This window comes from Conger conger, chromosome 13 (genome assembly GCF_963514075.1).
Source record: "Conger conger chromosome 13, fConCon1.1, whole genome shotgun sequence".
In the NCBI taxonomy this organism is placed as follows: domain Eukaryota; kingdom Metazoa; phylum Chordata; class Actinopteri; order Anguilliformes; family Congridae; genus Conger; species Conger conger.
The window spans coordinates 39,226,103-39,253,558 of record NC_083772.1 but is presented as its reverse complement, the minus strand read 5'-3'; the positions used below and the strand labels follow the sequence as shown (position 1 = coordinate 39,253,558).

General features: G+C 39.3%; 1 protein-coding gene across 5 annotated transcripts in view; it reads right to left on the bottom strand.

Annotated features, from left to right (window-relative positions):
• The window catches only part of LOC133107953 (opioid-binding protein/cell adhesion molecule homolog), a 323,813-nt gene that overhangs the window by 136,349 nt on the left and 160,008 nt on the right, over positions 1-27,456 (bottom strand). For 2 of the 5 annotated variants that reach the window (XM_061217296.1, XM_061217297.1), the window contains exon 2: positions 23,308-23,392. In XM_061217296.1, the coding sequence (XP_061073280.1) occupies positions 23,308-23,392 (85 nt within the window). Of the gene's footprint in view, positions 1-23,307; positions 23,598-24,018; positions 24,036-24,065; positions 24,118-27,456 lie in introns of those variants that run through there. The other 3 variants (XM_061217298.1, XM_061217299.1, XM_061217295.1) reach the window with 3 other exon arrangements.

The window sequence follows — 27,456 nt, the reverse complement described above, 5'->3', positions numbered from 1 at the left end:
AATATCCTTGGTGTGTCCTTCTAGTAAGGTTTATGTCGTAAGTGTTTCTTTCTCAGGAATACGTAGAGAAGCAGATCTATGATTTGTTTGATTGCTCTATTAAAATGGTCTATCAGTTCTAACCATGTCTGCAGCAGAATGTGTACGATTTTATTAATTCATTCATTCATTATCCTAACCCGCTTATCCTGAACAGGGTCGCTGGAGCCTATCCCAGCATACAGTGGGCGAAAGGCAGGAATACACCCTGGACAGGTCGCCAGTCCATCGCAGGGCACACACACACCATTCACTCACGCACTCATACCTACGGGCAATTTAGACTCTCCAATCAGCCTAACCTGCATGTCTTTGGACTGGAAAAGACATGCAGGTTAGGAATGTCTTTGCATGCAGGTTAGGAATGCATGTCTTTGGACTGGAAACCGGAGTACCCAGAGGAAACCCATGCAAACACGGGGAGAACATACAAACTCCACACAGAGAGGCCCCGGCCAACGGGGATCCAAACCCAGGACCTCCTTGCTGTGAGGCGGCAGTGCTACCCACTGCACCATCCGTGCTGCCTTGAAGGACTTCATTTTTCATGTTAACAATAAAACTATTATTGTTAAGACAGAGAAATTATATACTAAGAACGGTATCGGTATAAAGGTCACTGCACTGTATTCATCTCTGTCTTCAATGTAAATTGGGCAGGAAATGAATGCCAAATAATTATACTGAATTATACTAATTTGAGTGCAGAAAGATATGAAGATCAATATTATAACACATAATTACTTGACATACTGTACAAACAACTGATAAACCAAAAACCTTGTTCAAAAATAGATTCTAAAATCAGTAATAACATTACTAAAACAATAATTCAACTAATTATCATTCACATGACTGGATTTCAGATTGTAAGCACAATTATAAAAAGCTAAATTTCACAAAAAAAATAAAGTCCTAACGCCAGGACATATGCTTACCTAATACACGTATGGAAGGAAAATTGACATTTTATGAAAATATTGAACATTAATTGGTTAAGCTGAAGCATTGACCAATCCCCACTCCACTCTGTCAGATATTAACACTGTGAGAAATGGAATTGGAAAAAAAAAACTTGTTGGCATCCATGTCTTGGCATGTGAAGTTCATCCACTGAGCAACCATTTGTGAATGGCTTCATTGCGTCGCACTAATTTGGACACGTATCCCATCCAATTACACAAGGAGGAGATGTGCTAACAGGATAACCATGAACCTGTTCTCAATTAGCACCCTGCTCATCAGAGTCACTCCCTCCTCTACGTCTTGCTTCACAGTCTTTTCCATCCCTTGCTTTCATGATGCATCCTACCAAATCTACATCATGAATGAATCAAGCAAAGGCAGGATGCAGTGATTCCCCTGCATTCAAACAGCGAGCTGCTGCTACACGATTCTCAGTGCATGAAATTATAACATTTCTCATCAATAATCCCTGTGTCATCGTTACTGCGCACAGCACTGCACTAACAAGCTCCCTGTAACACACTCCCCAAAGCACAGCCTGTCCAAAGCTGGTCTGAAGTAATGACACTTACCCTAAATTCAGATGGCGAGCTGAAGCCAAACTAAATTGCAATTTGGTGTGGCAAAGAGCAACCTGACGCACATCAGATAAGCTTGTTTCTTTCATACGGTGGCCTCATCTTGTTTGTCATGTGCATGCTAGTGTTTTGTGGGCCTGCTAGTAAAGTCGATCATTCTATTGGGCAGCACAGTGGCGCAGTGGGTAGCACTGTTGCGTAGGTTTCCTCCGGGTACTCCGGTTTCCTCCCACAGTCCAAATACATGCAGGTTAGGGAAAACAGATGAAAATGAGCTCATTAGCTAACTTTGGCACACTTACATTGATGTGGAAACTGAAAATGTTGATTAATGTGCACTGTTCCTAGTAAATAAATAAAGAACACATTTTGGAGAGCGTGGTGGAAACATGGATACACCCAGTAAATGAGCCCTTCAATTATACAAAATATTCCCCTTTAATTGCCAAATAAAAACAAAATATTTTGAGGTGAAACTCATGGGAGGCTATTGTTCTTGTTTTTTTACACAATATACACAATGTGTATGAAAATGTATGCTATTATAAAAATATTTTTGATGTTTTATAAATATTTGTATTATCTTTCGAAAAGATAATAATGATAGCAAAAAGATCAGACAGTAGGCTAAGTACTGAATTTTCCAAACCTTTTTGTTTGCATGGGTTTGAATAGGTTCGTTAAACTAGTCTACATGAGGATGTGTAGAAAATTTTTATCTGATCAATGAGCCGTCTATAATGTCCTTGATAATAAATTAACATAATTGCACTTAGAAATGAATGTATAACGGGAACAAGTATAATTAAGCCACATAGCCTAATTTAGCTACCTGCTAAGAAATGTCGATGGGGAAAAAAATGTGGTGGTAATGTTCATCAACACTGCAATAGACATTTCTAGCAGAAACACTGGGAAGGTATACTTTATTCCATCAAAATATAACATTCCTAACTTTTTTTACAGTTTAAATTGTTTCTCTTTTTCGTTTATCTTCCAACAGCTTGGTGAGTTCCGCAGTTGCCAAAGCCAGGATTTAATTACCCTCACGGACATTAGGGGTTATTGAAAATTAAGAACAAATCTTGAGTAGAAATTCCTATATTGGGCCACTTATATTTGTGGTACCATAAACATATGAGCGAACTGATCATAAACATATGAGCTAACTAAAGCACACAGGGCTTTCCTCACTCCCCCATTAGAGCTGTAAGAGTAACAGTCTGGACGGCCAGCCCATAAGGCAAGTTCAGTGCTCTTTCATGATGTCTAAGCACTGAAGGAGTGCTGGATTTGGTATGCACATACAGTATATACTGAATGTGTGAAGATCACACATACAAAAGAATCAAGGCAATGCATCACTAAATTCTTATAAGATTTAGGGCTGGTTTTCCACATGGATTAAGCTTAGTTGTAGACTACAAGAAAAAATATTTTTAGTCTAGGACTAGGCTTAATCTATGTCTGAGAGACCTGCCCTTAATTTCCTAATACAACGAGACAAGGTATCTGTGAAACGCACTCATCCTCATTATCTGCTGGTCTTTGGACTTAACCGGGAGCATACCTCAGGAACAGCAGTTGATAGAGCTTCCAGCACAATCCACATTAGTATCCACACAGCCCATAGTAGTGCCATTCACATGGAATTCCACATTGGATATGAACAAAATTTCAAATATACATCTCTTATGTATATGTAATTATTGCTTAACTGTGCCTGTAGGTTTCCTACTAAAGTTGGGCCACACTATTTTTTCACATTTCTGCTGATATTACAATGCTGTGGGTTTATTTTCTAGCACACTGTATATCTCCACTCGATAAGGACACCTGAGAAACAAAGAAAGAAATTCATAAATAAACCTGAGAACACCTTTTATGGTACATTAATACACTACCAGCCTTCTCCATGCAAATGTTTCTCGGAAATTGTGTATCTTCAAAAGCATAGTGCCATGGATTTCACAAGAATAGAACAGTAACAATAGAAATCTTTTCCAAAAATGTTGTACTTTTTCTCCCAAAAGAGTTCAGATGAATATGTTGTATACTCGTCATTGAGTAGGCAAATACAGCAGTATGTATGTAGACCAGCGCCTATCTGAAAATATATAAACTTTTTCTTGTGACTATTTGTGCATTGTTTGAAGAGTTTTACAAGCATAAGGCTTAAGAATTATTACAAGCAGACACACAATGAATGTTATCTTCTAAGGTGAGAGTAAAGTGCTTCGGGATAAACTGAGGATATTTACAGTATAGAAATTCTGTAAACAGCTCAGCCTCACAGAATATATGGCAACTAACTATTTTGACCTGCATAAAAGACCAGCAATAAGCATACAGTTTAATAAGGGTCTTTCAACAGCCATACGCCACCTGAGACTTTAACTTGTAACTTCTGAGTTATATAGCCAATTTCTTCACAACACTACAATGCCACCCTCTTGCTAAATATTTCATTATCTAATGCACTTCAAAATATTTTTTGACCTCAGACTGCCAGTCTAGTTCTCCGTCTCCCTCTCGGCTTTGGTTCCTTATGAAAAGTCTTGTCCTGAATTCCCACCGGCTATTTGCAGCACTCGTCAGTAGCTGGCACGGGATTGGCTCTCACGGTTATGCAGAGAATAGTAAGACCTGGGGGCACACAAAGACTGTTTCATGCTACAGAGCGGGGAGCTTAAAAAGGCTACTGGTTGGAGGTCACAGAAGACTCATCTCTTAACAATTTATGTCCTGATGATTTTCTCAAGATTAACAAAGGTGCTGAAGTCACAGGTGTATGCGATGCTAAAACAGTTCTGAGACCCAGTTTGCCATTGTACAGGACCCCCTTAATGAATACAAAGTCGAGTAAATTAGCACCTTAAATAAAAGGCTAATTTAAGGTGTGTGACTTAATAAAGCATTCTCTTTGCGATTTAAATTATTTTGACAGTTATGAAGACTCTTTGTACGGGGTCTATGTTCATTAAAGAGTAACTACACTCACTACACTGTTTCAGCCTGGCTCCACCTTCTACACAATTTTGGAGGAAAAAATACTTTTTTTCCTTTTTCCATAGTGCATTTTTCAATCACCCTGGTAACAGGATATACCATTTCAAACGTTTCCTTATTTTGTAACATGTGGGTGGCAAAACAAGGTGGGGGGAGCTCACCTTCTGTGCACTTTGTAAATCCACATACTACAAGACATATAGTAATGTCAGTGTCCTTTTCACAGCAAGGGTTCAGCAAACCAAATGCATAATAGTTTCTAATTCTAAAAATGTTCTAACTCAGAGAAACGTTGATAGAATGCCCATTGTTTACTTGTATGTGCATTGTTTCTCTGCAATTATTGTCCGTTTTGCTGTTGCATACTTCTACAAAAGTACTTTTACATATGAATGCCATTATCTACATTTTACATAGGCACTCAAGAACACAGGTATGGGCTTTTCTGACCAGTAACCATAATGTAATTGCAAAGCATTTTACCGAATGACATTATGTTTCCAACGGTGTATAGTTTGTTAGGCTTTCATAAGACAACGCCACAATTTTTCGATCTGCGAAACAAAACTGTAGCATTTTTAATACACTGTTGCACTTCGGCAAAAACAGTTCTTGATATTTTATGCCAAAAAGGTTGATGTTTTACAGCAAAATGCAGTATTTCAGACCGCACAAGACGCATTATATAATTTAGTTTCCATGTGTCCTTTTGGAGTCTCCAAATGTCCTTTTTGGAAAACTACCTAGACAGAGCTTAGAAAAAACAATGAAGAACGCTCATTTTGATATTGTGCGATATTGTCATCAAATGTGTCCAGTGTTGTGGCTGTGGCTGATGTGGCCACAATAATCTTTATCCATTGAACAGAAAATATTTTCAGTGAGAATAAAAGCTTCCTCTTTCACTGTGTTTGGGCTTCTGTAACTTTGCTTTAGTGTGAGTAATTTTGACTCTTGGAAAACAACCCCAAGGGGTTATCGTAATTATGCCTATAGAGACCATAATTAAGCCTATAGTCAAAAGGGTTCAAGAATAGTAACCATTTTATTTTGGGTATGTCATTTTCAAGCTTGTGTCAAGGGGCAATACTAAAGGGATTAAAGCAAAAAAAATGTGTAGTAGTATTACGCTTTAAAAAAGCTGGAGACTATACCAGCATGCAATGGGCAAAAGGCAGGAATACAGCCTGGACAGGCTGCCAATTCACCGCAGGGCAAACACAACATTCACTGACTCATTCATCCCTATGGACAATTTAGTCTCCAATTAGCCAACTGTATGTCTTTAGACTGCGGGAACAAGCCAGAGTACCCAACAGAAATGCATGTAGACAGGCAAACTCCTCATAGAAAGGCCCTTGGTTGGGATTCAATCTCCATATCTTCTTGTTCTGAGGTAAGAACGCCCTTCACTGTTGCCACCCAGGGACCGATGCATTACCTTTGGGCATTTCAGTGCTTCAATAGCATATTTAAATAAATTATAACAGTCGTTTCCAGTCACCATCTATGGAAAATGAATGGACAAGTTAAAATTCAGTTAAAATGCATTTTCAACAACTTTGATTGATAGACTGCCCTGAAATAAAAACCACCGTGGTGGGCCTCCAGGACCAAGGTTAAACATTGCTTCACACCATAGTTAAAATAGCAAGTTAATTAATATGGGCACGATTCTGCTTCCCTCATCATATATTCACGTGTTCGGACTTCTTATTATAATGTATTTCATGAACAGCCCGTATGATAGGTTAAAGCTATATCTTCCCCAGGCTGCACCATTATTATTATAACTATCGCCATAGAACTGTGGGAAGTAAATAGTATAGGAAGGTGAACAACACATTCTGTTTTTCTAAATCATGCAAGCTTCATACCTACTGAATGATAAAGTTGGGCCTTAAGACAAACATATTAAGGGGTGGGGAGTCAGAAGAATAAAATGCTAAGGCGACTTACAATCATGCAAATCAATTGCATTGACAAAGTGATGAGAGTTTCATTTTCTCATTCATTTTCTCGAAGATGGTTTTAAAACATTTCCATATTTCCATATTCATTTACATCCAAATTAATGAGATAAGTGTTAATCTCACGATGTAATAGAATTGGACAGATTCCCTTAAATTCTTGGTCGTCTGTCAATAAATTTTGTGGAAATAATTTACTAGAGGAAACACATCAATATGCAAGCACTCTGCCAATTCTGAGTTCTGTACAATCCTCAATTATATGGGCACAGACAGCAGTCTTTTCAGCAGGTTTTGTGATTTAACATGGGCAGAGCACTGCCAGAATGGTCTCAACACTTCAAAAGATGGCTGAGGAAGAGCCAGCAGTTAAGTAAATCTAGGTCTTATGTGAACAAATTTTGCCTACAGTACATCTTTGACAAACCCTGTCACATCTCAGTTTTTACATTCTTACTGCCGATTACATAACCAAACGAGCTTAAAGGGTGTTTGTGCTGGCCTGGATTCATCCATGCTTCCACATGTTAGGAGGTTGAAGGTTGTGTCATGTTTGTGTACAAGGAATAGCACAAAATTGAGGGGCGACATTGGCTCAGGCAGTAAGAGCAATCGTCTGGCAGTCGGAGGGTTGCGGGTTCGATCCCCTGCCCGGGTTGTATTGAAGTGTCCCTGAGCAAGACACCTAACCCCCAAATGCTCCTGACGAGCTGGTCGGTGCCTTGCATGGCAGCCAATCGCTGTGAGTGTGTGTATGAATGGGTGAATGAGAAGCATCAATTGTACAGTGCTTTGGATAAAGGCGCTATATAAATGCCAACCATTTACCAATGACAAATCTGTGTGTAACAGTGCAGCAAAGAGTGCTCTCTGCCTATTATTTTACTGTATCAAAGCGGTTAAATAGGCCTACACATAGCACAGGGAAGCACAACACAGAGAACTGAACACAACATTCAGGACATTCGGCAATGCGGCACTTTTAATAACGGTGATATGCTCTGGAATAGGGCTTGCATGTTTCATCACAACTCTTTGTCAAGGTTGTTTTGGGGAAAGAAACAGCCCTATTTTCACTAAATGGGTTACAGTTTGCTTTAGTTATGAATTCGATTCCACCGTCCTCATGAGACCTCAGCCAATAAAATGAGACATCAGAGAGATGTAAAAATATCCTAGCAGATGCCTTGCTGCCACAACAATGCAAATCTGTATAGAAAAGCAGATAGCTTGACAGGGAGTTAAGTGAAGTTCTTGGCAGTTCCCGCATTTCTTAATTTAATTTTTCTCTGCGACGGAAACGTGCGTCTTCATCATCCATGAAATCAAGCGCACGGTGTAAACGGCACGCACACTCTCAAGAGCTAGTCCCTGACATCTGAGGAACGTGGCACTGGAAAAGCACGACACATACTGTACTGGAAGCGTGTTTATCATATTTCTGTTTATTACTTTTCTCCTGATAAGCGTATACTGAAGTGTATATCTTTAATTCGTTGCACACAGCCTCCTGCTTATCTGTAATTGTGTGAGAGTGTGCCAACACTTTTTTGCCAATTAGTTGAATACAATCTAATTCAACTGAGATGGAAAATGTATCAACTGAATGACTCAACTAGTTTTTATCAACTGCTAAACATACACATTACATTATTGGCATTTGGCAGACGCTCTTATCCAGAGCGATGTACAGTTGATTAGACTAAGCAGGAGACAATCCTCCCCTGGAGCAATGCAGGGTTAAGGGCCTTGCTCAAGGGCCCAACGGCTGTGCAGATCTTATTGTGGCTACACCGGGATTAGAAACACCAACCTTGCGTGTCCCTGTCATTTACCCTAACCACTACGCTACAGGCCGCCCCACTCGGTGTGCACTTTATTAGGTATTTATTAGACTATTTTTTAGACTTTTAGACTTTAGGTTTGTGCATTGTGTGCTCAGAGATGCTCTTCTGCATACCACTGTAATGTGTGGTTATGTGCATTACTGTCACCACCTACTGTCAACTTTGACCAGTCTGACCCTTCTCCTCTCTCCTCTCATTAACAAGGTGTTTTTGCTCACAAAACTGCTGCTCGCTGGATATATTCAAACCACCTGTCTGGCACCAACAATCATTCCACAGTCAAATATCAAATTTCTTCTTTATTCTGACATTTGGTCAGAGAAATAGCTGAATCTCTTGACCATGCCTGCATGCTTTTATGCGTTTAGTTGGCTAATTAAATGTTTGCAATAACAAACTGCAAGCTGGTGTACAGGGGTACCTACTAAAATGCTCAGTAAGTGCATATCCATTTAATACAGACAATAATGTTCAAATAAACTTGGACTGACTAGGAATCAGTCCCACTATCAGTACACTATCTTTCATAAATGACACAAAAACTAAGCCGTTCACTCAGCCTACAGTACTGCTCTGGGTCCTCACTGCATACTGCATGTAGCAGTGCTGTAACATTTTCAGAGGGAGAAAAGTTTCCAAGGTAGCTATCTTCTTGCTTTAACATTTCAATAAACCAAGCGTGTAATCCAGGGTGCGTTAATGCAATTTAGAAAGCCATACCCAGTGCATGTGCGTCATCTGTCCAACATGTCAGGGAGAGTTGGGAAAGTCAGGGTGTCCAGTTCTGTTAGAACTGATCAGACAAGCTGTTTCAGTCTCAAAACAAACTCAAAGACAGAACCCTGTTGAATATTTACACATCAGATGTCATATTTTCCAAATGCGTTATTCTGGGAATTTGAGCACTGAGAGGCTTGCATACTGTAGAGAACAACTATGACATCTTTCTTTGAAAAGAAAATACATCATAACATTATTCGGGAATCCAAGGCAAGGACATCAGTGCATGTCTAAGATGATTATGGATGATTTGTGCTATAATGTGAGCAATCCTTTTTGTTAACAGATGGCTTTCAACATTCAAAATAAGACTTTTGGAGGGGAGCAAAGACCAAGAGTGTAAACAACTTAGTGTTGCTTAAACACCCGCATAAGCATGTCTGATTAGCTCGTGTTTTTTTGACCTTTTGCTTTCAGTAAATAAAATCCAAAACCAATGTCTTTCGGTTACTAAGCCAAACAGCCTGGGAAGACGTTCAAAAGGAAAGCGAGGGAACTGAAAGGAACTGGCGAAGCCTATTTCAATTTCCCTGTCGGCTGCCAAAGTCAGCCGGAAAGCCCAGCCTATCCTCCAACAGCTATTCACTGGCTCAATCCGAGAGGGCGAGCTGGTGCTCCGCCAGTTCCTCCCCGGTTCCTCACAAAACCGCAGAACGAGGCCTCCACTTTTTTCATTTTCTTTTTTATACGTTCTTTGTGCGGGAAATCGGTGGACGAGGGAAAACAAACAAACGAGCGAACGAACAAATAAACCGCGCGAGCCCCAATGAGATTCTGAGATAACCTTTCCTCTGCCTTTGTGACATGCTACATACTGTCCATTCAAGAATGGAAGATCACGTTTGAGAAAATCAACTCGAGAGTGAAAACGATAGCGTAAGAGGCAAATTGTGTATATAGACTGGCATAGCGATAGTTTCTCTGGGTCCTCCTCAAAGTTCCACCATGATAAGCATACTGTAAGCCCAAATATTATATATTACTTCTGTAGACATTATATTACATTGTACATAAAGAAAAAAATACAGCTCCTGGACCAGATTCAGTACATGGTATCCCAATGAAGAATCAATAAAATTGTTTCTCAGTTTATAACGTCTGACTATTCTCATGGAACGAGAAAGCGCTTTCCCCAAATTGTTACTTTGTATTGATGAACCTAATGTGTTTCACGCTCCTTTCTCCAGTCCTCTGTCTTCCTAATGGAAATGGGCATCATTACCTTTTGATGAGACACACTCTGTCTCTCTGCAGTAAACTGACAGTGACAGAAATTGTTCTTCTCCAACGTGTAATTATAGACCGTTTTGTTTATCCGTACTTTTACAGATATCTCCTGCGGAGACAGGAAGGACACACACGGACTCTCAGCAGCAACAGCTCTGGCTGTAGCTTTGGATGTTCTTCCATTTGGGAAGATCTTTGAGAACATTTTTGGCAAAATTTTTTCTTTTTTTTTCTTTTTTTACAAAATTAGCTCATCAAATACATGTTTATTAGTTCACTTTGCTTTCATTAATTGCATGCATGCACACCCCTCTGAAATGACTGACACCCTTGATAAAGATAACAAAATGTATGTACAGTGGGCTGCAAACATTTTGGCACCCCTGGATTAAATGTTACAATTAATCTGTATGTGATTGAAAGCAAACCTGAACTCTCATGTTTTAAGAGTTTTATGAGTTAAACATGAGACCTTTCTGTAAATTCTAAAGAAAGATTGCTTTTTATTTTATTTTTACTGTTTATAAATTATGAAAAAGGAAAAGGGCCCGGAGTAAAAGTTTAGGAACCCTTTTGGATTATTCTTTGTTATTTTTTTAAAAGATGATTACTAAGGCCCAAACCCAGGGCCCAGGCTGAACTTTTTATTTTGAAGCAACTCCATGCCTTCTAAAGTATCCAACTGCCGTGACTGTTCTGCCTGGTGTTAACAACCATGAGTTCCTCTAAACAGTTATCCAAGGATTTCAGAAACCATGGTTCATTTCCACCAATAAGGAGAAGGCTACAAAAACTTCCGCAATGTTTCAAACGACCTATTTCCACTGTCAGAAACATTATTAGAAAATTAAAGATCAAGAGAACAGTTGAAATTAAGGCAAGGTCTGGATGACCAAGAAAGATTTCAGATAGAATGGCCCAAGACCTGGTGAGAAATGCTCACAAAAACCCACACATCACTGCAAAAGAGCTGCAAAAAATAGTAGCAAGCACAGGTCTAGCAGTTCACAGGACAACAATACAAAAAAGGAAAGCTGGATGAAGGTTTTGGAATGGCCACCACAGTCCCCAGACTTGAAAATCTGTGGCGCGATCTCAAATATGCAAGGAGGCCGATGAATATTTTTGAGCTAGAGGTGTTCTGCCAAAAGCGAGAATTAAAAGACTGTTAGCAGGCTACAGGCGTTTACAGGCTGTTATAGTTGCCCGAGGTGGAGCTACAAAGTACTGACAGGGTTCCGAAACTTTTTTATTTTCTTTCTTATTTTGAAACTGTACTAAAACGTTAAGAGTTAAGAAATGTGCCATGTTTAATATTGTACTATTTAGAGGTCAGGTTCGCTTCTGTTCACTTAGATACTTTGATGGAATCTAATCGTTCAATGCAACTAATGCGATTGTTCAAGAAGAAAAGTTTCTAACAAAGAACCATTTTAATTTCCAAAAAGATTATATAATTAATAATTTCTGTATGCCAATTATGCACAAAATACTTAGCTTGTCTTATCTACTTAAATTGTATTAGTTTGTTTCCCATATTGCAAAGCGAAAACAAATGGAAACAGGACACATGCCAGCTTTTACGTTCTTGGCCAGGCTATGAGGAGAGACGCATTGTGATGTCTATTTCTGTGCATGGCCACAACATATAAATATATGTGTATATATATATATATATATATATATATATATATATATATATATATATATATATATACACACATTTATTGATGCCTTGTCCATGTCCTTGAACAAAAACCTTTCCGCATTTCACTTTCTTCTAAACTTTGTAGATAGCTTTGATTTCTGTCATTAGACATTTTATGTGAATTATACTGCCAAATCTTCACTCATGAACCCAAAAAATGTAGCGCTCTCTCTCATGGATTCTCAAACTTAATCGCAAGCCATGCGACACTCAGATGGGGTCTGCCTCCTAGTATTAGGAAGCTTGTTTCTCTCATTTCTTCTTAAATTATAGAGTTCAGTAAGCTACTTCACGTTCCAGGAGTGTCTATGTAATCTCAATGTAAATACTCGGAGAGTTAGAAATGGTTCCGGTAAGCAACGGCATCATGCAGAGCTTAATCTGGAGGCTCTTTCAGTGGTAGAGAACCTTTCAAATGCTATTCTATTAGATTATACAGATTTGCCATTTTGCACCAAGGAAGCTGCGAAGGGAATACAATTGTCTGGAGCTGCAATTGAATTTAGGGATTATGAAGACATAAAAAGCCTTAGCCGTGTGATGCTGAGCCGTTACCATCGAAGCTCTGTACATCTGGGCCTTTATGCTCAGAGTATCTCATGCTCCATGGATTCACATAAATAATCTCAATTCTCTGGGTGCTTCAATTAAATTAGGTCATTTTGTAGAAAAATAATACAAAAGTTTCCAGAATTAGAAAGATGTTCATAGACAGGCTACTCTTTTTTTTTCCCCCCAAGGAGAAAAACAAAATAATAAAACTGCTGCATGTTTAAAACTTCAGCCCCTACCATCCGCACTGCACTACAAGAGTTACGATTAGCTCACTTAGCTTAAGACCAAAATTGCCCAGTGAAGGGAAATGGTCACACTTATTAAAGGAAAGATGCCATTTTCTGTATGATATTCACATGATCACTGATGTCTCTGAATGCTACAAAACCAAGAGTCCCATGGCATATATGTACCTCTGGGCACAACAGTGCAGCATTTTTTAATTTGTAGGTATTAGGTACACTAAAGTCTTGTGGTGAGATTAACAACAAAACATAAGATTAATAAAGAAAAATGTAATATAGTTTGCTCTATTTATGCCAAGCAGTCCGATATATTATTGTGGTTTTCAAACCCAGATCGCAAACGGGAGAAGCTGACGTGCCAACCGTTACATCGAACCACAACACTAAACCAGCGCAATGGTCAAGCCTGTCTCTAGAGCAAATGTGCCTCTTCTCCACTCCATTTTAAATCGAAACTTTAGCGCCCCCAGTGGACATTTAATTTAGAAACTGCAGCAAAGTGTACCCGAGAGAACGTAATTGTGCTTCTGCAAATAAGCACTCAGAGGTACATATATCCCATGGGACTGGGTAGAACAAAAGCAATAATCCCCTAAAATGAACTTTCAGGATAATTTAGAATCTATAAAGATTCATTTTCTAAATCATTAGATTCACTATTACAATACATGCAATATTCTACTCCTTGCCAATTGAATGACACGGTAGAATGCTGATTTGTTCTTTTTTTTGCAATTAGCTGGTGCTGGTACTAAACTCGCTTACAATGCTGAGGGCAAATGCAAAGCTCTTCAACACCTAGAGCTGCAACACCAGAGCAGTTTGAGTTGTGCTTCATACACAAAACCCATGACGTGTCACATTATGGACAAAACAAACATAATGTGGTCTCAACAGCAGGAAGTATTCAAACAGTGCAAGGCATTTCAACTGTGCTTGTAAGTGATATGTATCAAAAATGTGTATTGCACATTATGTTTGTAACAATTGAAACCATTTTTGGCCTATGAAAAACATCAACAGGGGAATTCAATTTCATGATAAACACAGAGACTGCGCATTTAGTTTTCAATCACTATCTGCCTGTTGAGCACCATACACTGGGCACGGATCTTCTGTCAGGGTACACAATGTCAGGAGTTGAGAAGCATTTTTGTTTTGTCAGGTTCCCATGAGTGTGATGGGAGTCTAATAGTTTGTCACAAACATGTGTAAATAACTGAGCCGTGCTAAATTTCCGTGTAACACCACAGAAAAATTCATAGTGTCAGCCTTTCCAGTCAATTCAGACCCCGTCTGCACAAATCACTCCACATTATTTATTTATTAACCTTTATTTAACCAGGAATGTCCCATTGAGATTAAAAATCTTCTTCTTTTTTTTTCAAGTGTCCTGGCCAAGACAGGCAGCTACGTTGATAATTTACAGACAGAAAGCTTCATACAAACAGCAAATTACATAAAGTTCATTAACAAACATAAATACAATAGTAAACTAGGTAATTAAGCAGGACAATATAGAATGTCACAATCAAGGAAAACAATAGGCTAGGACTAGGTATGGTCAGGTATGGTCAGGCATACTCAAATCTGCCCCACAAGGCCAGCAGTGCTGCTGCTTTTCTTTTGTATCTGATAATATTAATGTGTCAATTAATTAAGGGCAGAACTGAAAACCAGCTGTACTGTATCTTAACCGACCTGTTCTGCAGTTTGTTCGAATGACCTTCGCATGCACTTTTTTCTTCTTCTTTTTTTACGTCGCTTTGGATAAAAGCATCTGCTAAATAACATGTAACGTAATGTAATGTAATGCAGAGCTATTTACCTCAAAGGCTAGATGTGACCATCCCCACTCGACATGCTCTCTATTTAATGTGTCTCCTGTAGAGGTGACTACCACCTTGACCGATAGATATGCAGTACTACAGGAAACATCCGACTCCACAACAGGGCTCTATAATGGCAGACATCTCAGGAACACGAGACTCTCAATACCACTCCTGCCCTCTGGTTCTGTGCATTCAACTTAACCCAGAATGTCATCTGTGGGCCATGTTATTATTCCCTCCTAAATGGAAAAATCCATTTTAACGCAATATCGCACTAATTACAGTTTAGAAACCATATTAATTTGATTGCATTAACGATTTTTAGAGAATTTTTTCACCTGTGGGGGTGAACTATGGATGCGGATTTAATGCCTTCGGTCACAGGAGACAGTGCGTGATCAAAAAGAAATAACATTTTGGACTTTGGAAATATACTATTCACACAGAATAAGTATAATAACCCACAGGAGACATTGTGTGTTTTCCTGCGGCAATGAAACTGAACAGTTTCAGCCTGCTATTACAGCCTGCTCACACCTTCTTAAGCGTATTCCCGAAAGGCGTAGTCCACATTCAAACCACACAGAAGCCTGCAGTCATACCACTACGTACATTGTCATGAAAAGGTTACTGTACTCTGAAATAAACATGTGAAAAGAGACTTCATCATGAGGAACAAATGATAAGCGGTAGCAGTTGAAACAGAGGTCAGTTTGGTCAAAGTTACCTTTCTGCACCTCGGAAGCTGTATTTCAAATTAAAGAAATGTTGAAAAAGCATAACCATCATGGCTGCGTCATTCCTGCATTTCACAACCAGATGCTAATTATAGCTTACATAAAATCGTTTATAGAAAAAAAGTAATATGATTAGTTAGCACCAATACGTAGGTCACACATGGCAGAACCTTTGATTTATATGACCACAATAACATGGAAGCGGATAGGGCCTATTATTTATTGTGGCATTTGCAAAACAATAACCGGGTTAGGACATGATGGATGATGATCACGTGTTTCTTGTTTGGAGGGCACATAATTAGGAATTGTAATCTGAAATTAGGACAACAAATCTCGTTTATGAAAAACAAAGACAAAATGTATTACTTGCATTCACTGACTGCACATTGAATCTATGCTTCTAATTGACTAATTTTGTCAAGTCCTTTGGAATGACCCATTTTTACATTTTAGTTAGACAAGTGACATGCAATGCTTTTGTACATTTCACCACAGAAAGTAAGATTAATTAAGAAAATTTGCAGAAAAAAAAACAAGCAAATTAAGACTGCTTGCACTGCCCCTTCTGCTGGTCTCGTTTTCACTGAATAATTCTGTGATATAACTCATTGTATTAATGTAAAGTAGTTAATTAATTAAAAGTTAATGAAAATAGTTGGCACACCCACACATAATTTCAGAGTGATTGAGCTGATTTTGCAGCCTATTTAATGATTCATTTGCTGTTCTTACTCTGTGTGGTAGCCTAATATTTGACTCTAATAAAGCACCCTGAAATGACCGTTGATCTGTTTCAGTTGTCCACGTTTTCACCTTTTCCTCACTACACAGTGCAGTTGCAGACCAGTTTCCCCACAATATAAACCAGTACAAGCTAACTTTAACTGATAAATGTCCGCTCCACCAATTACCTTCATGTGTGATCAAATAATAAAACACCACTTTTCATTTTGTGTTTCTCCAAAATTTTTGGTTTATATAAATCTGCGCTCCCCAGGTAGGTTACTTTCTTGTAGTCATATTTTGCAAGTGGGCAGCTAGTGATAGTGTGTAAAAGGGTTTCATCACAGTGTCAAACTAGAAAAGTTGAGGCTCACAATAGTCACTGCTAGGCTTGACAGGCTGATTGATGCCCCACCAGAATTTCTATCCCAAAAATGCCACTGTTCTTCTCTTTAAAACATTTGGCATACTGTACCTTAAAAAGTTCTTACTCAAGAGTTTGGAGTTGAATTTGTGTGTATGCCGTTGTGGAAAACCAATTCACACCCCATCCACATGAGTGGCTATAATCAAGAAGGCTGGATTATTTATTAGTAGTTTATAAATTATATATACATATTTATTTGACCGGGGCATTGAACAATTTTCAGCATGGTTGTAAGTGCACCCATATATTGCACCAAAGTCAGCTCAGAGGCCAATCTCCATATTTAGTTCATCAGCAGATTTTAACAATATGGGAAAAAATAGATAAAAAGTAACAAAATACTTTCATATCAGTATTAGTATGAGTGTGTGTGTGTGTGTGTGTGCGTGTGCGTGTGCGCATGCATGTGCGTCTCTGCATGTGTTTGCATGAGCAGGAGTGTGTGTGTGCATGCGTCTGTGTGTGTGTTTGCATGAGCGGGTGTGTGTGTGTGTGTGTGTGTGTGTGTGTGTGTGCGGGTGTGTGTGTGTGTGTGTGTGTGTGTGTGTGTGTGCGTACGTCTGCTTGTGTGTACCTGCGTGTCTGCATGTGTTTGCATGAACGGGAGTGTGTGTATGTGTGCGTGTGTTTGTGTGTGTGCGCGTGTGAGCGTGTACGCATGTGCGTGCATGCGTGTGTTTGCGGGAGTGGGAGTGTGTGTATGTGTGTGCATGCGTCTCTGCATGTGTTTGCATGAGCGGGAGTGCGTGTGTGTGAGTGTGTGTGTATGAGTGCCTATCAGTATACATGCTGCAGGATGTCAGTAATAAGGGACAGCTCCTATCCATTTGGCTGTTTTGAGCATTGAAATCCATATTGACATGGTTCGATCACCCATACGACTGTAAGGTAATTAATGTGTGATTGTGACACTGTGGCGAGTATGACCGCAGTGCTGGGCGGTGACTAGATACGACACAAGACAAAGAACTCATTGAACTTGCTAATGCCCACTTATTCCCTTGTGAACAGTCGTTTTGACCCTTGACGATGAAGTGAGATTGGCTCGAAGATTGTTTTCCTGCAATCTGATTGATTCTAGCTACGTTTAGCCAGCTTATATTACAGGTCAGTGGTTGGCTTGAATCACTATTACAAATTTGAGCCCCACCTACAGGACATCATCATCCTTCAGAATTAGTCATTCATCTAATCCAGGGGTAGGCAAGGAGGTGGAATTATTCGCTGGATATCATAACACATTCTGTTCCTTATTGAACTAGCCTGGCATTTTGGATATTGCCATCTTAACTACATTTCTTTATACACTTATAAACGACAACTGAATAGTCGTCTGTCCCTATAATAGACACCAAAACACAAAACCAAACTAACAGTTACTGTATCAGACACAATCTATTTCAGATATTCATTTGTTTAATGATTTCCTTTGCAGTGTTTTTAATTTCCTAATGCCCTAATAAATATGTGATGAAACACTGCTATGTATCCACATATTAATGCCAAACAGGAAGTAAACTGGCCATGCATATTTATATGCAGTAATATGTTCAGTGTTAAATTAACTCTTACAGACTACATATGGCTCTAATTGGACTTTTGTACTCCGTTACAGAAGAGGAAAGTCCAGGGGTCAGAAAGTAAAAGTCTTGCCATGTGTTTATTGAATTGAATGAGTTTACCCATGAATTCAGCCAGCTGATTACACCAATTAGTTCTACCCACGGTTGAGGAATTGTGCTAATTAGCAAATCCAGGTAATTGGAACAAAATACTGGGAAGGAACCCGCACTTTTTGAACCTGGATTTTACACCTCAGCAATGTTAGATTTGAATTAACGGCGGCCATTTTACAGTGTAGAGCTGCTAAGCTCTGGTTTAACACCAATCTGTGAATACGCTGCAGTCTGTCCTAGACCTCATTAACGCTGGGAGACAGCAGGAAGCTCTGAACACAGCCAGGGAGGAGGAGAAGCCATCTACTCTCCTTCAGACCTCCTGGTATCACAGTACTGTTATGTGCCAAACACACACAGATACATGCACACACACACACACACACACACATGCTCTTACTCACAAACACGCATCACACGCAAACAAATATGCAGGGGCCTCAAGAATTATTGCTACCCTTGATAAGTATAACCAAATAAGGGCTATAAAAATGGGAAAACTGTATTGTTTCATACTAATACAATTGCTCTGGGAGGAAAAATATGTCTTTTTTGTAATAATAATAGTTAACTGACCAAAAAATTATTATTTTTCAATGACCATCTCGGCCTCCAAATTTCAAGCATATGACCACTAATTCCATAAAGCACTATGCAGTAGAAGACCACTCATTAGTTTTGTCCTTGTAAACTGAGAATACAATATTAAAAACAGCACCAATAATCTCACACCTGTCTTTTGGGGAAATAAAATGATTATTTGCTAGAACTTGCCCATTTTGAATTAATATAATTTCCCCAGTTTATGTGCATACAATATAGCTCATTACCTGAGTTTATTTCAGAAGCCCTTTATTATTCTTAATGGTTTTGTTGGTCATCTTTATCAAGAGTGCCAATAATCTCAGTGGCCATTGTATTGTGTTGTAATGGAAGTCAACAGAAGGGGTGTTAATGGACTGATTGTGGTTTCTACCAACGGGGTGGGGGGGGGGTTAGTATTAGGTAAACAGAATAGAGGAGTGCTGGGAAGCAGAGTACCTAGGCAGGCATGAGTGACAGGTAGCCGACAGACTTTGAAGGAAAAAGGGGAAAGATAAGGATTTAAAATGACAGCGCACTAAACTCAGGGCATGTTTCAGAAGGCTTGTGTGACAGGTGTGGGCATGGTTTATTTACATATGACCTCAGGACTAATGTAACTGTCGATCTGAGAGGCGAGTTACCCAGGGGTTTCTGCTACCTGTGCAAGTCGTTTCCGCTTCTTCATTCCTCCTTAAACCTAACCATTAAAGATCCCATATTGTAAAAAAACCACACGCCCCTTGCTATGTGGATTATACAGGTGTTCTATATATATATTAATACACTGGGAAAGTGTCAACACGCACGGTCCCAAAATAAATATACACAACCCGTTTTAGAAGCTTCCTTTATACGAGGCCTTTGGATTTCCGTAACTTTATGACGTCACAACGATAAGCTCATTTGCATATGTCCATCTTCAGCATGGCCCACCTTGTAGCCGGAAGAAATCCAAGCGATCGGCACTGACGGCATTCAGTTCATTGCGGAGCAGTTCATAGGAGATCAGATGAACTGAATACCAGAACAGAGGTTCCAATGCCAAACAGATTCAGTTCAAAGCAGGGGTGGCAGCAGGGGTAGCAGCAGGGGTTGGCAGGATTGGGCAGGGTTGGGCTTCGCCCACCCTAACCTCGGTCTTTCCCAAACACAGAATGAACATCACAAACAGCTGGCACTAGCAATAAGTGAATACGGACCGGCACAGGTGGCTGAAAAAAGCAGTCACCGACTCACAACCATGAGAAAAAAAAACTAAATACAGTGAGTCTACATTATTGTACGTTCAGTACAGTGATATCTGTAGAGATGACAGGGTACATCGTCAGACGGTCATTAGGCTATTCGCTAGCCAATATGTTGTAGTTGTGCTGTTTATGGCTATGGCAAGGTGGCCAGCAAACTCCTATAGGCCACTGATCTGTAAATTAATAGCATAATTTAGCATTTTAGTCATATCATATAGCCTACTACTAAGCTACTACTAAACTATGTGAGCCACCATCTGTTTACCTTGACATACGTTCCCAATAGCCTAGCCTGTACAACCAAGCAGTGTAAATAATGGTCCTGCTGTAAATAAGGGCCCCTTTCCTGCTGCTCTGTGTTCGTTACCTCCCCTCCAACCTGTCCTGGGTTTTATTTCTTAGCTATTCTAAGGACATTGTTGACGACATTTGTACAAATTGAAAATGTGTTTGAGTTCAAGGTTTAGGCTTATCTTCTCTATGTTAATGTTACCTCTGAGAATGGTCTGTCAGCTCTCCGGATTGTTTTGTTGTCTGCTCACAGCAGCAATGCTGAAATCTAGATTGATGCTTGAAGTATGCTCATTACATTTGAAAAGGAGGCTCACCTGATATTTCAAAATGTCTACCCTGTCAACGCATTCTAGAACCACCCCTGCTTCAAACTGCTGCAATTTTACTGTTTTTGTTTTCTTTGTCATGTCAAAAAGAAGTTCACTAGAAGAAAGTAGCTGTGTTCTACCATCGCATAATTTCCAGAAAATTCTTATCTGCTCGGTCTGTCCACCATTTCAAGGAGATTCCCTTGGGTCAAATAAAAAATGCTTTTCGCTTTTATAACAAGGTACATCAGGGACAGAAAACAGCCATGCAAAATAGGGCCAAGCAATTTCCCAATGCACCTCTACATTTCACAATGCCTCAAAACCAATTCAAATGCTGTGACTGACTAACTCAATTTCTCAACAAACTACAGCTCCAAACATTATGTTTATTCATTTTTACAGCATGAAATGCATTGTGAAAAATACATTCATCGTCAGTAACAGACCAACGGCCATGAATAATAAAGCACAGCAAAATGACTCCAATGTGGACAGCATGTACTGTATTAGAGCTGAAGAAAAGTACTCCACAGTTAATCTTACACAGAAGGTGGGGAGTAGGGGGTAGGGGGGTGTTGTTGGCAGGTTTGATTAAACTATCCTGAGATTTAAAGTGTCTATACAGAAAATGTAATAAATAAATAAATATGCCTGCCACTATTCCACTCATATCTTCAGTGATTTGTGCAGAAAAAGGGACCATATTGTTAGAATGATGAACACTGATGGCTAATAATATATCCAACATTTTGATAAAGTTTAATACATCTAGTTATTTGCTGTTCTCAAGACATATACCATGGTTGGCTACCGCACACCGTGCATCATATCATACCCTCGCACTGGATGACCGGTCGTATTAGCCAAACCATCACAGACTCATTAAATCTAATCTCTGCATGAGCAATCCCCATAAACCCAGATGGCAGACAGATATAAATGAGGTGGGCGCCGATTTCAATGTGTAAACTGCACCCGCCAGACCCCTCCCTACCTGCTCAAGCCTCTAAAGGATTGGATAAGAAATATCTCATACTTAAGGGCTTATCTCTTCTACCGAAACAGCAGGCAAAACTGGTGATGTCCAAACGTATCCAAACAGCTTAAAACCTGTTTCTTCTGTTGTCCTCACATGATCCCATTTCCATGAATTTGGTGATGGACGGCTCTCCAGAGAAGAATTATCTACTGGATAATGTGACACATTTCACTGTAAAATCAGCCAAGCGGTCCGAAATGAGCTATAGACGCAACATAAAATAATTCACTTGCAAATGTGTCTGGTGTACAGCCTACTTATTGAACTCAGCAGTGCTTTCAATCTGGTGGCAGTATGAAAATCCCTTCTCCTGACATTGAATATAATAGCAATTACCCTCGTGGTTCCATTTTCATGAAATAAATATATATATATATATATGCTGGTTCCCCTACGTGTTTATTCGCTTCATGCAGCGGCAATTTATGGACGTACGCAAAGGTACTACAAGCTGTCATCCTAAAAGATGGACTGGAAACGTGAATATCACTTCATGTATCACGCAGAATACATAACACGAGGCAGGCTGAACGTAACTGAAAGAGAAATTTCACAATGATTTTAAAGCTGTCCATACAGTTAAAGGGGCAACCCTTTAGAAAGGTGAACACGCAAGTGCGGGATTTTCTGTAGCAAAAGAAACATAAAGCTATGTGCTTTAATGGTTGGATTTCCCTTCAGCAGTTGCACTGACCAGAAAGATTCCGGCGGGGGCATGACAAGCCACTCTTTATTTCTGAAGAAAGGACCCTGCCGTGTATAGTGTTTGGCAAAAGCAGGCCAGAACGTGGCATAAAAAATGAACGTCCTCGGAATTCCCTAATGACTGAATAAACGCGTTGTCCGACTTGTTTTCATAAATCTACAATCGCACCAATGTGCGTGCCTGTGCCATATGCCCGCGGTGGCAGACCAAACAGATGTTTCCATCTAGGTCCCGTGTTCACAATTTCATAAAACGAAAATCCATCCCATTAAGTGCAGTCGGAAGTTCGGTAGCATTTTATTTTAGTTCATTTTCTCTCCACGCAGTCCACCTACTTGTGACTCTAGGAAGCATACACAGAATAAGTCGCTACATCGTAGGAAACTAGTCTTTGTCCCAACTCTCAACGAAGCGTGAAAACACATTTCCTCATTTCGATAGAAACTTTTAATCAAAAAGTCACTTAACTGATGTCGATGCAATTCGCCCAATCAAATTGATTTATAGCAGTTTAAACCTGTTCTGTCTGCATTGTCCAAGTCACTCATTTAATAGTCTATATTCGAACGACGATGAAAGATGAAACCAGAAGAAATGTATACCGTCTCCACTTTATTCGATTCGACATAACACTCCAAACTGCTTAAACTAATGGATTCATTTTGCTCTAACATGGACATCAAATTACAGATCATACCAATTCGCGTAGCGTCATCTGTAACATATGAGGGCTGTCTAATATGTTTAAGGTAAATACAACAAAGGATATTGCATACGCAAACAGTGAATATAAGAGAACCTACTTCAAAACAGCGCTCTCCCCTTGTCTGACGGTGACGTTGTCCATGGGTTTTGAAAAAGACGATTCTCCACTCCGAGCGGGCACTCCTGCAGGTACAAGAAACAGCAGTCTTAGGGCCACCACTACGAGGCATTTCCAGGACACCACGAAATAATCACAAAAGCCCATCTTTTATCGCAATGCCACTTCCAGGAATTAAAAACGGATACTCCTTTTCTCCAGGAATATGCAAAAGTTGATGCCTTTCAAAAATTAACTCAAGATAAGTTGTTCAATATATGGTGGTGTTCCTCCTTTATCTGCTGCGTCAAATAAATTGAATAAAAACGTGCAGCCAATTAAAGATTATAAATTCCAATCGAAATCACGATCACCCGTTGAACCCTTTTTGAAACGAAGAGTCCGTTTGCTACAAGATGCAGAGAAAATCACGTTGTCCCTCGCGCTTAAGATAGGATGAGGCGGACAGTCTTCACTGATCTGCGAACGTTATTTGTAATAACCCATGGAACAGCTCGCAGACACAAACAGTCTTAATATGCGCACTTTACACAGCACGGCTTGCGTCGTCACGCAAAACCCCCTTTAATGGAATAAATGCCACTTTTCCTGGGTTTTATGGATAGTTGTATATTATTTCGCAATCAGCCAGTTAGACCAGAGCGAGTAAGATATTCTGTTGTACGTGTATCTTCCCCCTGCGCTCACTGACTGGCAGTATGCAGTGTGGAGCTGTCTCGCGCAGGTTATGAGACAGACCTACTCCTCACTGCATCCCCAGCTGTTCCTCCCGCTCCGAACATCACCGAAACGCAGCATAAAACGGGCGTCACGGGAGTAGATCTAACACACACATACGCGCACACACAAACACAAACAAACACACACACACACACACACACACGCACACACACACAATTTAAATGCCTGCCAGTGCTGTTGCCTTGGTTTTTGCAGTGATAATCCGACTAACCATCGTCTGACATTGAGCCTAAAAGACAAATTACTGTACAGTGGAGTCTAACCAGTACTTTGTCCTCAAACATATTCCCTGAGATTTGGGAAAGACCCTTGCAAAAGTAAAGAAGAAAAAAAGTTTTAGTTTGTGAAATCTTCCTTTATCTAATTTTCACATAAGGCCTCTTGTTCTGCTGACAGAAGTGAACTTGAAATAACTTCTATAATCCACTTTATGAATCTCTTTCAAAATGTAAAAACTTCAATCAAATCCCCCATGACTCTTCTCAGGCTCAGATATAAATAGATTAAGGTCTAGATTCAATCAACTTTTGTCCTTAGCTTTGACTTACAAATAAAGTAGGTGTTAGTTTTTGTTTAAAATAAAGTTAGGCTATTGGAAAAATCCCCATCATGAAGTGAACCAGAAAGTGAACACTATCATAAATAAAGTGACAGTTCTTCAAGGATCAAATTTCCAAAATGTACCTTGAAAGTACAGTAATGTTCTCTCTTTGGGTACAAATTAGTACACGTTCCAAGTAAAAAAGGTACAAATGAATTATATATTGCTGGCTAGGGATAAAATGTTATGTGCCCATAGGGTACTGGACCAAGCGATAATTTTCATACCTTTATTTCTGAGAGTGAACCCAATCAAAATCCAATCTGTGAAATAATTGCTTGTTCTAAAAGATGCATCGACAAAGACATGGCACAAAACTCCCCAAATCACTTTAAATCCACAAGAATAAACAAAAAACAATAAAGATAAAGTGAAGAAAAGAGATGCTTGTTGAAGGCTGCTGTCAAGTGGTCTGGTCTTTCCATGGAGCACACTGTTTGAGGTAACAGGTCTAGTTAACTAAGCAATTTGTAACCATCAGGTGATACAATCCAGTGAGCTACTGTATAGCCGGATAGCTAGCTAGGATCTTTGTTAAGTAGTCTGAAGAAGAATACATCATTTTAGTTGTGATAGTTAGATATCTAGTTTGGTAGGTTGTTAATATTAGGCAAGCGCACTAGTATCGTCAAACTACCTAGTTAGCTAGATGAATAAAAGTGAGATCATTTTTTAAGAAGCCAGCAAGCTGAACTTGAACAGTCGCTGCCATCATGAGCTCTACGAACATGTTTAGCCTACATGAGAGCATACGTGTACCCTGCCAACTCCCCTTCTAGAGAGGCTCCTCAGAGCAGTTTGTGTGTGGAAGCGAAAGCTGTCCGAGTCAGCAGTGTTACAGATACAGTAGACTTGGACAGGTTTGAGTGGCACTGTAAACGGTCACCATTTATCAGACAGGCTGGAGGCAGTCTGCAACCTGACCAGTGGAGACAAGGCATACGTCACAGAGAAATATTCCAGGCATATCACATACAAATTTACTGGCAACATGCTGAGATGGTTATCACCTAGTCATGGAAAATACCATGGATAATACATGTAAAATACTTTTTAATGTATCTTATGGCAGATCTTTTTACTTTTACAAGATAACATTTGCATTAATAACATCCACTATTCCTTTTTTTTAAAGATCTTGAATAAGAAAATTGAATAAAGGATTAATCATGGATTGTGACTTAAAGGTGATGTTATGATGTTTTTTTTTCTTTTTTTTCTTCTCATTTTACTCCAGGATTAATGCTGGGATTTAGATGGTTTGTTTTTGTAATATCCTCCATGTTTATAGAGAGATAATAGAGTTACAGTTACACTAAGTCAGTTTGAAACCTTCACTGATGAGAAAGCTAGACTCATGCTCAAGTGCTTGTTCAATTCATTCATATTTCACATGTGCATAAAATATCTATGTTCATTCATTCTTTTCATAATTTGTCCTGTACTACCGTGGGCAATAATGTTGGGCTGAACTTAATGTATGTGGGTGTTTGTGCTCTAATGATCAATGGCATCCAATTGATCAATATCACGCATTAAAATGAAATAAAACATGTATTACTAAATGCTTATGGGCTTATAGTTTTGCGTACTAACTTACTCAGTGAAACAAATGCCTTCAGTGACCCCTTTATTTGGTAGACCTGTACACAAGAAATATCTAATCAGCCAATCATGTGGCAGGTGCAAGTGACTTTAACCGTGGAATGACTGTCGGTGCCAGACGGGGTGGTTTGTGCACCTCCGAAACTGCTCATCTCCTGGTATTTTCACAGACAATAGTCTCAAGAGTTTACAGAAAATGAAATGAAAAATAAATAAAAACATCCAGTGAGAGGCAGTTCTGTAGGCGGAAAAGCCTTGTTAATGAGAGAGGTCAGGGGAGAAGGGCCAGACTGGTTCAAGCTGACTGGAAGACAACAGTTACTCAAATGACCAGGCGTTACAAAGGTGGTATGCAGAAGAGCTCTGAACACACAACACGTCGAACCTTGAAGTGGATGAGCTACAGCAGCAGAATACCAACAAGTCAAAAATATAAATAAAATAAATATCCTAATTAAAGTGCTCACTGAGTGTATATGACTGCTTTTGAAATGTATTAGTACAGTGGAGTTTCATGTTTGTACTTCCCAATTTTTAATGAAGAATAATGGATGTTCTCACAGTTAGCTGCAATTGTTTTAAGTAACACTGATGTGTTCATTTCACCGCCATGTGTTATGTTCCGTCATACTGTGTGTATTGTAACGCACTTGGAATTGTATATATCTACATACTGTACTGTATTGTCATGGTCTTGTGATAGTTGTTTTGTTATGCTGCTATCTGACCCTGTCTTGGCTAGGTCTCATTCGTAAAAAGAAAGTTAAGTTTTAATCTCAATGCGACTTCCTAGTCAAATAGAGGTTTATATATCACGGTTCAATAAAAAGTGCCTTGATATTTTAAGCTTCATATTGTACAGTATGTACCATAACTAGTGGTTTACTGTAACAACTCGTCATACCACTTGCCACTTTGTGTAGACAGACTAACCACAACCTTGTTTCCTCCCACAGCCAACATATGTAGCCCAGGGAATACATATGAAAATGGGCCTTTTTCACTAATGCAGACATTAACATGAATGTCATTACTGTGCATTGTCCCTGTCTAAAATAAATAAATAAATAAATAAATAAATCATATATTCAGGACAGGTATATGTCATATCATGGTATGGATATGGCAATGATGATGAAAAATTGATTTGTTTTTATTCAATCATATTTTTACTCTCTGCAT